General features: G+C 40.0%; 1 protein-coding gene across 1 annotated transcript in view; it reads left to right on the top strand.

Annotated features, from left to right (window-relative positions):
* Positions 1–833: 833 nt before the first annotated feature.
* The window catches only part of SH3GL3 (SH3 domain containing GRB2 like 3, endophilin A3), a 58221-nt gene continuing 45459 nt past the window's right edge, over positions 834–13595 (top strand). Inside the window, exon 1 of the mRNA XM_064456294.1 lies at positions 834–999. Coding sequence (XP_064312364.1) covers positions 955–999 — 45 coding nt within the window. The 5' untranslated portion in view covers positions 834–954. The remainder of the gene's footprint in view (positions 1000–13595) is intronic.

Below are 13595 nucleotides of genomic sequence, written 5' to 3'. Positions count from 1 at the left end.
GCATAACCCCATCTCAGGGTTGTATCAGCACATCGCTCACAGGCAGTTATATTTAAGCATACAATGAGTCCATCCTATACCAACCATGCAAACAATGAAACCATTCTTTCAGCATAGCTCTTCCTATCACATCTGTTCCTCCAGGAGGGAGGCGGTGCCTTTCAGAACCTTGAGCTGCATAAATGCAGCTATGGAGTCAAACCACCAAGGGGATCTTGTTCTGATGTATAGTGCCAACCAGCCACATTCTGGACCACTGCAAGAGCTTTCATGTGTTAAAAGCTACAATTTAATTATGGTGTATCATGATAGATTTGAGGCGAATGAGCTCAACTAGAGAAGCTACATGGAAACACAAGAAATGAGAGCTATAAAGAAAACACCGGAGCCTTATTAGGAATAAGGCTAGTTAGATGAAATCGAAGCCGTAACAGGCCTTTTGGTGGTTAAGCACGTATCTTGTGTTCGGAAGGATGCCCTTGCCGTGGCCGTGCTGCCACCTGCGGGCGGGGTTCCTCCCGGCCCCCCCGGGCGGGCACCTTCCCGCTGGGCGCGGGGGCGCCCCCGCAGGCGGCCTCCCTTCCCGTAACCCCGTTACCCCCTTCCCGTTACCCCCTTCCCGTTATCCCGTTACCCCCATCCCCTCTATCCTTATCCCCTTCCCCGCTGTCGCCATGCGACAGCGCGCCGTGGGCGTCTCCGAGCGCTCTCATTTGCATAGACCCCGCCACGGGCCAATAGGCAGGCGACTCTGGCTGTGTCGTTTGCATGGGCCGCGGCGGCAGCCAATGGGGCGGCAGCGGCCGAGCCGGCCGGCAAGGCGATGTTTCCCCCGGCCCGGCCCGGCGCGGCGCGGCGCGGGTGAGTGACAGGGCGGGAGGCCGGGCCGCCCAGGGAGCCGCGGGGACCTGCCGGCCGCTCGGCCTGGGCAGCGCCGTCGCCTCGGGGTGAAAGATGTCGGTGGCGGGGCTCAAGAAACAGTTTCACAAAGCCAGCCAGGTAAGCGGAGCGGTGGCAGAGCCCCGGAGGGGGCTGCGCTCTGGAGGGGCGGCTCGCCCGGCGTCCGCTCTCGCCCGCCCGCCGCAAGGCGCCGCGGGTTCCTCGACCTTCTCCTTCGGGGCGGCGGCATCCCTCCCTGGCACCCTGGGGAGCGTTCCCGCCAGCTTTACCTCCCGGTCCTCCCTCTTGGCTGGTGCCTCCCAGCCTTCTGTGCCGGCCCTTACAAGAGAGGGGTGCCTTTCTTTGCCTGGGGCTTCTTCTCCTTCCGCCGCCTGGGGCTTCGGGTCTTCGGGTCTTCCTTTTAGTTATTAATGTCTCTTATTTGATGCTGATTTGTGTTTGTACTCTGGGGCCTCAGTTAAAGACATAGGCTGTAGGGTACCATCTTTCCCCTGAAGAGTTCATTGTGGTGTTCTGCAAACTCCTGGTTTGTTATCCTGCCTGGCATAGAGCGTATTTGCCCTATAGAGGGTATCATATGTTTCTAGAGTTTTCCCTCCTTTTCTTGATGCTGTACTTTTCCTGGGTGAACCTTCACCTTCTCCTGACCCCTTTCCCTCCTGTTCTCTTTTCTATGATGTGTTTCTGTTTAATACTTCTGCCGATTTCTCTTAGAGAAGCCCCTGTCTCTCAAGCCGGTGGGCTGGTTGCACTACATAGCGCGCTAGTACCGACCCACGGCCCTGCGTTGGTATGGCAGCTTCAGGAGGTGACAGCAGTGGGATTCTTCTCGCTGAGGGTGTTTGGAAGCCTCAGCTGCTTTGCTTGCTTGTTCCAAGCCTGAGAGACCTGTATTTCCATTGGCTCTCAATAATGATAGTAGTGATACTGAAATTAGTGTCTGTAACCTGTTCAGTCAAACTGGGCAGCTGCTCTTGCCTTGGTGAGAATCAAGAAAAGAAAGGTTCCCCGAGTGCTTAGCTGTCATCTTCAGATATTTGGCTTGTCAGCAGCCCAAATGCAGAATGTGTACTTCGTTTGGATATGAAGATGCTAAATATTTGTATCTAATGTTTATTTTCAGTAGTGTTCTTTCATGTTATGTATGGATCTTGAAAAATGTAATGAATCTGTATCTTTTAACTTTTGCTGTGTCTTTGAGAAAATGTGGGACTTCCAGGGTAAACAAATCCAAGGGCAATTTATAAAAGGTTGTGCCTTGTTTTCCACCTAACTTAGGCTGGTAAGTGATGGAGCCTTTGCTATGGTGAGTTTGTAACTTGAGAAGCAGAAGGTATTTAACTGAGCAAGTTAGAGAGGTAACCACAAGTGCTGTCTTGTCCAGCAACTGGTAACAGTAAAAGTTGTTTAAACCTGTCCAGATGTCAGGTAAACAAAAAAAAAAAAGGAAGGAGGGAATCTGATAAGGTAGTAGTAATGGCAAAAAGGAACAATAGAATATATTGAAGTTGACTGTACGTTTGTTGAAAAGTTGTGTTATGATTTCCAGTATTCATTACAGTAAGGAACAGCAAAGCATAACTCTGTATTCTTCTCAGGGTGTGTCAATGGTAGAGTTTCCACTTACTTTCAACGACAGGTCTAAGCAAGGAATTTGAAATAAGTTGATTGAAAAAGTCCCTGTTCAGGGAAAGAAATACTGTTTCGTAGGAAATCAATGTGCATGTAAAAGATATTGGAATTGGATTTGTTTTGGTGGTTGAGGAAACATAAGATGCTTCTTAAGAGCTCTTTCTGGGAGAATTCAGATAAGATGTTCGGTAAAGTAGTAATGGAAAAAATAACAGAGGAAATAACATATGTGCAGTTGATCAAAACATCCAGGTCTAAATAATGGATGCTAAATGGCAAAGCAAGCAAATGCAGAGCATGAAAGAGGTATTTCTCAACAGAACACTTGTTAAATCTCCAAGTACTGTAGGATCACTTAAGCAGACATATACCTTTGTGTATTGAATGCATGAGAGATGCCAAGGGTAACTTAACAGCAGAGACAGGCATTGCTTGGGGAAAGAATGAAATTAATTCCTTTAGTGTTCCCAAAGCAGAATGGGGGCAGATGACAAAAACTGGCAGATTTCCCAGAGGACATTGAGGAATACTGAAGGGAATGAGACTTGTGCCAGGACATGTGATTAAAGAACAAGAATAATATTTGAAGGATGGCAGAACCTAAGGACAAAAATCTGAAGGATGAAGGAAGTGGGTTAAGACAGTCTGTATTTAACAATTCATTCAGAAATGTGAATAAATATCGAAGAATTGACAAGATCCATATATATTTTCAAAAGATACTATTTCCATGTTAAAATAGACTTGTGTTCAACTGAAATAAACCACAGTTCTAACAGAAATATAGAGTAATATAGACATATAGAAAGATTAAAAAAAATAAAATAAATGGTGTTATTCTATAACTCTGTACAGTCTACCTGAACCACTTAACTGTTGCAGAACTGTTTTTTGCAAAAGAAAAGCATTCTTTTTTTTTTGTTTTGTGTTGCTTTTTTTTTCTTTCTTTTTTTTTGTAAAAAGCCTGCCTCTTCTGTATGTCTTTATGTACAGCTTCTGCTTTAACTAGCAGTGATCGCCTTTGTGTGTGGGCTTAAATTCTGAGTTTAGAGAGTCCATGAAAAAAGCAAACAATACTTACAATTTTATACAGGCAGTTGAGGTTTCTGGGATTCTTGTTTGGTGCATGTCAGCTTGGTTTATCTAGAGTTACAGTTAAGTAAATAAGTGTTTGCTTTATAAAAGGTCAGCAGCTAACTTTTTACAGTTTTTAAAGCTGTCACCAAAATCAGGCATGACACAGTATTGCAGGCTTCGTTGGTGTAGTAAATCATTACCATGTCCCCACTTGTAATCCATTAATGCACAATAAGTGTTCTTGATGGCTTTCTCCTAGAATTTTTTACCCAATTGTAATTTTTTTCCAGTGAAAACAGTGTGTGTGTATATATAGGTTTTCACCTAAATATCTGGTAGCAATATTCAGAAGACAACTCTTGAGTTATGAGCATCTGTTGGAGTTACTGCACTAAATTCTGCACCCCAGAGTGAGTGGTATTTTAACTATCTTTACATATTCCAATATATAAAGCTGCAATTCTGCTCCATTATATGTACACTAATAATTGCTCCTTCTGGTGTTGGAACTGATAGGCCCAAAGCTTTATATATAACCCAAAGGTTGTATCTCTGTTATGTAATAGGTAATAGGTTTCAGGTACACTAGAATTTTCTTTAAATTGAAACAGTCAAGTTTACTGGAATGAGGATCACTTCCGTTCTGTCCAGTTAATATCAGGATTGATCCCTTGAGTATAACTCATTTGACTAATGAAATACCAAGCAGAACCTGTGTGGCATCTTACCACCTCTCTCTGGCTGGTATGGGAAGGCAGGCTGTTTCTCAGAGCTGGTTAACTCATGTGCAAGTCTCATGGAATTCAGCTTTTTTCTGTTTTATAATGTATCTTAATGTATTTTTTTTTTAAATTAACCTTCAGGGAGTTCTCTTATGAAAATTTGTCTCCTGTCACTTTCAGCCTCTCACATATCTTATCTGTTTTCCTGTTTTCAGTTTCAAACCTTTTGATGTAGGTGGGTGTATCTCTGCCTAATGTTTTGTAGGCCTTGTTCTCATGGTGGTTGCGCATGTGGGATAACCCAGATGGTGGGAGGACTGCATCTTCTGATGCATACTGGGAGTATTTTTAGAGTGGTGTTTCTGTTTAGAAGAGCAGTAAGTGTAGAGAGCGAATAAGAAAGCCTTAATAGGCAGCAGATGCTATTATAATTTCTGCTGTGCTCTGAAACTGCAGCCAGGCTAGTATCTCTGTCTTAAGATGTGTGATTTTTCAAAGTAGTTGGAGGCTAGTGAGCTGAGAACCTCCCTCCCTCAGGGTGTTTTGACAGCTCAGCCGTGATGCTGGCATAGGAAATCTGCCGTTGACCTTGAATTCACATTTTGTGGGTGGTGTTTTTTTTTTTTTTTTTTTTACTTAATTGTAGCTAAAGTCTGTGTATAGCAGCAGTCTAATTATCAACAGTTTATTCACAGTGTATTTCTTAGGCTTAGCTTCTCAGTGATAGTAGAAATTAATACTTTTTTTGAGGAAACACATGGCTACCAATTATTGTGAATATCTTATTTGTAATGTAGGCATCAACAGTTATTGTTAGCCTATGCAGACTGGTTTCTTAAACCTTCTGCTATTGTCCGTGAAGAAAGAGAGGCTCTAAGAGAGTGTGACTCAGGAACTGGCTCTATTGTCTATAGATCAGATTTTCTAACCAAAACAACCAAAATCTGTTACAACATTTTTCGCCTTCTGAAAGTGATTTAACTTATTGTAATAAAGTATATGCTCTGTGCTCGTGTTCTTATATGGTGTTGGTCTTTTCAAGTACTGCAGCTTTTTTTAGCAGTGTGTTTAAAGGCGTTTTTCTATTTTTTTTATTTTGGCTATCACCAACAGTTGCAGGGATGCTGCTTCTTCTCTCCCAGATTTCTGCTTTTACTCTATTGATTTATGTGGCATTTAATCCAATCTGTTGGAATGAAGACCAGATCAGAACCAAGACCTTCTTGTTCCCCAGACAGAATAAGTCTTGTGATTGGGTTTTGTTGAGTGTTTTGGGTTTGTTTTTTTGTTGTTGTCCTGATCATTTTTCTTTTATGTTGTATTTGAATGATACTAGCCTAGACATAATATTTAAGCCTTTTTAAAAGTCCATGTTGACATTAACTTAATATGCAAAAACTTCATTTACACAAGTGCTTGCTAGCAAAGGAAGTACTTTGGTAAACTAAGGATGAGACAAAGTTTTTAAAAAGATAACCTGAACTTGCCAGTGAGACACGAAGATAGGACTATAAGCTGTTATCATACAGTCTGTTAGATATACTGTGCTGTCACATCCAACCTGAATTGGGCAGGATGAATCCAAGACCTTTGGAGAGAGAGAGAGAGAGAGAGAGAGTGCTTCTCTCCTGTCTTAGTTTTTATTAGATAATAGGATGTATTATTTTGCAAATATTATAGAATTGTGGGGCTAGATGGTGGTGAAAGGACATTAGAATTTAGTTTATTGTCCGAGATGTTTTGAAATGTGTGATTATACTACTTGTACATGTTTCAGAAAGGAGAGAAGCCCTCAGATACTGGCAAGGACAAAAATTAACATTCTTCTATTGTCTGTGTATATGTAGATATCTAATTAGACAGTATTGTTTGGTTTTACCTGTGTCATGGCTGGAGACTACTGTTATGCAATCCAGCAATTATAAAACTATGAGGTAGATGATACACTGCTCATCTTAAATTCCTACGATGATGTGAGGAGGGACTGAGGGTTTGTGTAAATCTTTAGAGACTTGTTTGTTCATGGAGTATTTGTTGGGTGGTCTGTTTTGTTTGTTTCTTTTTTGGTGGAGAACTTAATGCTTGCAAAAGAAGTCCTGGTTTTGCACTTTCTTTCAAAGCAAAATTATTAATAAGGGGGGGGTGGGAAATGTGGTCCTGTGGCAAAGACAGGCATGGATTTAGGCTGGGGGGGAGAGGCAGGGTGCAGTAAGGGAATGGTAACCTGCACTTCACCCCTCTTCCTTTGGCGTTAGTAAGGCTAACTCCCTCACTTTTGAGTTGTGTGGCTGACTTCTGGTTGTGCAGCCCACCCTAATTATGCTGAAACTTGCTTCCTGGGACTAAAGTACTGGGCTAAGAAGTAGGAAATAGAAAGACAGCTCCTTGTGGCATGAAGGTAATTTTCAATATTAAAAACAAGGTCCGATGGAGTTGGGAGGAAGGGGAAACTAGCACTTAAGATTTAGGTTTACAGTTGTATTTACAATTGTATTTATCCCATGCTAAGTAGTCTGCCAGTAAGGCATAACTGTAGGAAAAAGAAACTTTGAGTGCATCAGTCAGCGTACAAATTGGCAGAAGATAGCAATCGTGTGCCTCTGCAACCTTTAACAATGCAGCTCTCAAAGCTTGACTACGTGGATCATAACACTGTAAATTAGGAATCTAGCAGAGATGCAGCTACAATTTGGAAGGTTATATTTTACACATAAAATATTTATATATAAAAATCTGAATGGCATTGCAGTAGACAATAGTATACTATAATGGAATGGAAGCTAAACTTTCTCCTTGAATGCATCTCCTTTTATAGGCTTTGCTTTGCTGAAGAGTGTTGCATAGGCATCCTGAAAGTTCAAGCGAGAGCTGGCGCTACATCTTTAACTCATGCTGTTGCCTGAGTCATTGCGGCACATGCTGGGTAATATATTGCAGTGCAGTCTCCTGAACATCCTGCAATGCTGAAAAACAGACAAGTGAAGCACAGCACCAGCATTGCATTAAGATTTTCTTTAGCGTCATAATGCTAAGCCCTACTTGAAGTTGCTTAAATATCTTGAATGAATACATTTCTACCAAGAAGTTGCATTCCTATACAGAATTTGGGACAGACTTTGTAATATACGTATAGGAGGACAAATTCTGCTTAGCTTTACTGATAGAAATCTGAGATGACTCAATGAAGGGTCTCTTACATAGGACCGTGCAGCATAACCGTATAACTCAGAGCAGAATCTGGCCTATAAAATCTCAGTCCAAGTGCTTGCTTCCTGTTAAGACAGTTGTATATATTCAGTGGCACAATATAGCTGCAGTTCCAGAGCAAACTATTGCTGAAGAATAGAAGTGGGTTTTTTGTATACCTTTTTCTCTGTTGTGCTATCCAAACACCGATACTTTCTATAAGCATACAATTAACTCAAGTTACAAAATATGTCCTGTTCTTCTTCTGTAAGAACCCTATAAAACTCAGACTTTGTCGTATAATGATATTGCTAAGAACAAACTGCTTCTGTTTAGGTTAATGCCACTTTCACCCCAGCATATTGTGATAGTCTAATGCTATACTGTGCTGCGTTCTCATTGTTAGTCTCTTTCCTGTTCATGGAAGGGAAGCCACTGCTGGAGTTTTATGACTAGATGAAAGTTGAAGATGCAGGTTTTAACAACGCTTTTAACAAGTCCAGTTAGAAAAGGGCTAATCAAATGTTAGATTACACCTTGAATTCTATTTTGTAGAGCCCTAGTGTCCTATCACTGTGTACATGTTTCTATTATTAAAGTTATTAAGAGTTGTATGCATTGCTGGGAGAATATACCAGTCAATTTCTTGCAACATCTCAAATATCAGCAGCTGTGTATCTGAAACACAAAAATAACTTGGCCTTACATGCTTTCTATTCAAAGGACAATGCTAAGCCTCTGACGAAAATTAATTCTGTTTCTGTACTACCCTAATTAAATTACATTTTTGATACTGTACCTGTGTTTAATGAACTGCAACGACACAGTGAAATTAGCCTGGTTAGGAACTGAACACGATTATGGGAATCCAGGACTCAAAGGAAATCAAGGGGATCTAAAATTACTTTCTCTACGATTGGTAGTGGTTCTGTTCTTGTGCAGTCAGGTTACAGATATAAGGTGAAAAAGTGGTGGAATTTTTTCCTTTTTGCTTGGTAAAAAAAAAATAATTTAAAAACAAGTATAAATGGTCCTAGGTAGTAACGACAACCCCTTTATTCCTTTGTGAATGCTTTGGAAATACAGGTAGGTCTCGCTGTTCCCATTTTTTTTTTAAATATAGATGCAAATAAATAAAGTACTTGAAGGTGACGTGACTTCAAGGTTAAGGCACTGGTCAGTGGCAGAACCAAAAGCAGATTATGTGCTTCCAGACTATAGATGCAATGTCTAGTCATTAGAAATTCTGCTTTCAAACTTTGTTGGGGTTTGAAAAGGTATGTAGAAGAACCACGTCACATTCACTGTGGGGTTTTTAAAATTCTCCTTTATGTTGCATAAGGTGTATCGATAAATATGAATTGTAGGTATGAGCTTGGATTAAAGCCTCTGTATAAGTGGGGTGTAATCCCACTGACCCAAAGTTCAGCAGAGCCGAACATGGTATTTTCACCTAACTTAACTGTTTTTAATACCTCTCTGGAACTGGCAAGCAATGTTTTGGAGACTAGGATTTCCAGGTAATGATATCTCCTCAGCAGAGAATAAGTGTGGGGGGAAAAAAATCACTTAGTGACATAAATAAAATGTGGTTTGGAGGTCAGAAAGTAATTGTTTTGATTCAAAATTGTGAATTTCCCTTTTGCAGTCCTGTTGAGAGGTCTAGAAAGTGAAATTTGGTGCCTGTGCCGCCTGCACAGTCAGAGATGCCACAAACATGGGAAAGCTTTCTCTTTCCCGCAGAGAATGTAGCACCTGTCAGCTTGGCTTGTGGGTCACAGTAGCTGTTTCCATGGTGGGAGCAGAAGAAGCCTCATTAGAGTAAATTATTAATCAAAGACTATAACTTTTCATCAATTCAGAACCAGCAGTTCCAGTCTGCTTTCTGGGAATTCCTTCCAAAGAAAATACTAAGATTTTTAAAGACGTCAGGATGAATTCTGCTTTTGGTATAAGCTGCTTGGATGTCTGCCTGGAGGCACGGGAACATAGCAACTGTTACTTACCTTTAAAGATTAACTGTTTATAATTTTACGGCTTTAGCATCTGAATACTCCCTACCTGTTTTTTTCCCCTGTAAATTGCAGTAAACACCTAAAAGCACTTTGTTAGTGTTGGAGGTGGGGCTTTTTTTGCTTTTCTGGGGGATGGGGAGAGCAAGCAAAACTTCTTCATTTCCCTGGTCATCTTACAGCTCTCCTCATGCTCAGAGACCACTGACATTGTTCCTCAGTGGAACTCTCCCTTCCTTGTACTGTTCAATGTAAGTTTTTGAAAGTGTCTGTCATAGTATTCTAATTTAATAGGAAGGAAAAACTTCTGTGGTGAGCAGTAGGAAAGAGAGGCACACACACAGAGGTATGTGGTAAGCTTAGGCAGGCAGGGAGGTCACTGCAGAAATACCTTCATATTTGAGGAAATATGTTGCAAAAGAGACTCCAAGTTAAATGTCTTTAGTGGATACTTTCATAAGTAGTTTAGCTCTATATGTTTTTTTCAAACGATACCCTTGGTTACTGCTTTCATTTATTCTGAAAGGGCCGGGTACAGGAGCGCTACTCACAAGGGGGCTGAAGGCACTGATAAACCCGAAACTTGCTCAGCTGACAGCCTTGTAAATGGTTGATGCAGTAGCATGGCAGATGGTTGCCCCAGGGTGTATGTATAGTACCAACAGATCAGATGGAGGATGTAGTCATCCTTTTTATACCTGTAAGAAGCAAGAGGAAACTCAGTTTGACCACTAGTGGTTGTGTCAGGAGCTTCCGTGCCCGACTCTTCAAGAAATGAGGCATGTAGTTTGCAAAACTATTCTGTGACACAGATTAGGGAGAATGTTTAATTGTGTGGGGAAGGCTGTCAGGAAATGATAAACTGGCTTTGGCTACCTGAATGAGTATACAGTGAAAAAAGTTGGCTCTTAATTTTAACTGATTTGTTGAGATTTGTTTTATTTTGTTTTGTTCCAGTCCTGACCCTTTGTTTGCTCGGTTCCATTTGCCATTACACATGTAATTTCTTTTTAGAAGTTAGATGTCCCAATTCATGCTGCCATTTAATATGCTGTCTTGGAGAGATTCCTTTCTTTATCTTCCATAATGTAAAAGTATTCTAATAATGCAAGAACTCAGACTATGTTTCTGCGATTGCCTTGTACACTTAGAGGGAGCATAGCCTTTCATATCAGCAAAATGGATCTTGTGTAGTTTCTACAAAGTACATATCTATTTTCTGGGTTTTTTTTTTTTGTTTTCTGTTTTGTTTTTTTTTTAACACATTAGCAAATTATCTTGGGTGTTCAGCCATTGAGATATTTTATATGGTCACAAGCTATGAAGATTTTATCCATTTAGATATCCTTGCACTTTCATTGAGGTAAACAATAAAATATTATATTCTGGATCTATTTAGCTGGTGGGGGAAAAAACCCAAGCAGTTTCCCTTTGAGGTCTTGTGATTCCTGTGATTTGTCAAAAATATATTTGGGATGTGAGAAGGCTTTTGACTAAAGGCTTAGTTCGCTACTCCCACTGAAATCTGTTGAATGAGACAGTGAATGCTAGAATTTGAGGTGAGCAGACTATCATATACTAGAAATATTTCTTGCTTTTTACTTTCTCAGCTCTCATCTGGTGCTTTGGTGGAATCACTGACCCACCAAAATAGTCAGTAAAGCAGGGGTGTATAAAGTAACACGAATGGAAAGGAAAACAGAAGGACCCACAATTACAGATTTGGCCCAACCTAAATATGTGTTAGTGTAAGGGGATCTGATTTCCCAAAGACATTGTATTCTTGTTTATTAGTGTGATTAAATCTACGGTCTGTGTTCAAAAGTAAGGATCCCATGGATTTATCTACTATAGAGTCACGAAAATTACAACTGTGTCCATCTGGCCTAAGAGCTGTGGTCTGCAGGTCAAATGAGCACGTTTGCTATGTTCTGTTGCTGTTTGTGGTTAAATGTGAGGTCATTAGGTTCAGCAGGTTTTTTGGATGTGACTTGTTTGTGATAGAAGAATATTTCTTATTGTTTCCAGCTTCTTTCCAAAGGTGGAGCAAAAAGGACTTTTTCAAGGTGGTTTTAGTTTTATGCAAAATCTATTCAACAACTTGAAGAACAGCTATATTTTTACAGTTAATATAATATTAGTAAAATCTTGAAATGCACTGGAATTTAAAAATCCCTAAAGCTCATAGGTATGAACTGCCTTACCTGTCTCTGTCTCTGAAAGTTCTGGGCCCCAGTTTTACTGTGGGGAATTGGAAACTCATGATAGTGCTTCCATTATTATGTATAAATAGAGTTCATATGTAACCTGTATTTCCTCCCCCACCACCTCTAAGCCTTTGGACAGAAAAACTCCTCTAGATAGCCTCTGCCCAAAATATATTTGCAAGACATTCTTAAAAGGCAAAAAAATCTGCCCTTCAGTTTCCAAGCTTGTATGTCTGAGCAAACGTTTCCTGTAGAACTGATATTTCACTGTGTGGAATGACACTTGCCCTGAGCAGTGCTGCCCTGGGTCGCTGACTCTCTGTTGGAGGTCTAGGCTGAATAACGTGGGTTCTTTGAGATATATTCACTGCTTCTTAAGTTGCTTTTTTGACATTACCTTTGTGGAAATGGTCTTTAAAGCTTCTTCATTAGTTATTGGTGTGCTTGTGAGTTCTAGTCAGGTAAGTGTGGGATTGCAGAAATTGAGCCTTTCTGTGTAGGATTGCACCCTGCTGCAAAGAAGAAAGAACAAGTTCAGACCAAGAAGTCTTGTGCTATTGATAGCTTGCATAGCAGATTTGTGACTTTGCACTTAGCACCTCTTTGTCTATCAGCATGTTTGGGAAGCAGCCAGAAGACTAGTACGGCTCACTTTATCTGATGAACAAAAAATTCATTTATACAATGGGAAAAGATGCCCATAAATATAGCTGCTCTTGCACAACAGTAGTAATGCTTCTGGGAATTGTGGGTTTTTTTGATTAGATTAAAATTACATTTGTTAAGAAAATGAAGAAATTATTTGGGGGGGGGGAAGGTGAAACTTTATGAAGTCATCTTGCCAAGTATTGTCAATTTATTTGATGCTTTATTCAAAACAATATGAAATTGGAAAAATTATAGTTTTTGAAAAGCCTTGTTTTGGATGAAAGAAGTTTGTTTTTGAAGATAGTATGTATTGTTTTGGAACGTTTCTTATTTTATGATCCAAAATAGTAACTGCTTGCCTTGTTAATTACATTTCATAATAAATCATCTAAGTTCAGCAGATGTTCAGTTGTTGCCAATGTATGTGAGACTGAGTAAATTTTATGTTTTGTTCATCACTTGGAACATGTAAAATACACCAAATGGACTAGCTTTGCATCAGCATTTTTGCGTATATGAAGCATTGACACTAATTCTAGTAATGCTTATTATTATTCTAGCAGGTGACTGAAATAAATACATGGTCTGGCCAAAATTACTGTTTTAGATTGGTGCAAAAGAAAACTGGGTTTTTGTCAATTTGCCAGTAATGGTCTAAATTTAAGTGACTTGCATATACAGAAATTGCAAGTGTTGGTATGCCAGTTGTAATTACCACTCAGAAAACACTGCTGTGCAAAAGCATGTCTAATTCTTTTCCTCTTCTAGTATCCTTGGAAGTTTACATCTTTCTATGTGTTTGCAGTAATGCAGTTACAAAGCTGCATTCAGTGCATTCACAAGGTTTGCTCAAAATAGTGTTGAAATGTTATTAAAAAAATTAAATTGCTGTATTTCCATAACCCAAAAAGTAACTGTAAAATGAACTAGGTAATGCAGACATCGTTGCAACTCCTGTCAGGGCTTTAATTTATGCATTGCTTTCTCATGGCACATCTTACAGGGGCTGAAAAGTAGGAAGTCTTGCTTTTCTTTGTACTTACTTTTCCAAGCAGTGATTTCAGGTTTTGGAAAACTCTGATTCTGTCTATTACATGATTCAGAGTTGTATTATTAATAATGGAGAACACATTTCTATAAGTATATTCTTAAATCTTGACCAAATGTATCTGATAGTTAAAGGACCAGATCTACTGCTTTGTTTGGTATGA

This window comes from Phalacrocorax carbo, chromosome 7, assembly GCF_963921805.1.
Source record: "Phalacrocorax carbo chromosome 7, bPhaCar2.1, whole genome shotgun sequence".
NCBI classification, from domain to species: Eukaryota; Metazoa; Chordata; class Aves; order Suliformes; family Phalacrocoracidae; genus Phalacrocorax; species Phalacrocorax carbo.
The sequence above is the reverse complement of the archived record's forward strand: the minus strand, read 5'-3'. Positions and strand labels throughout refer to the sequence as shown.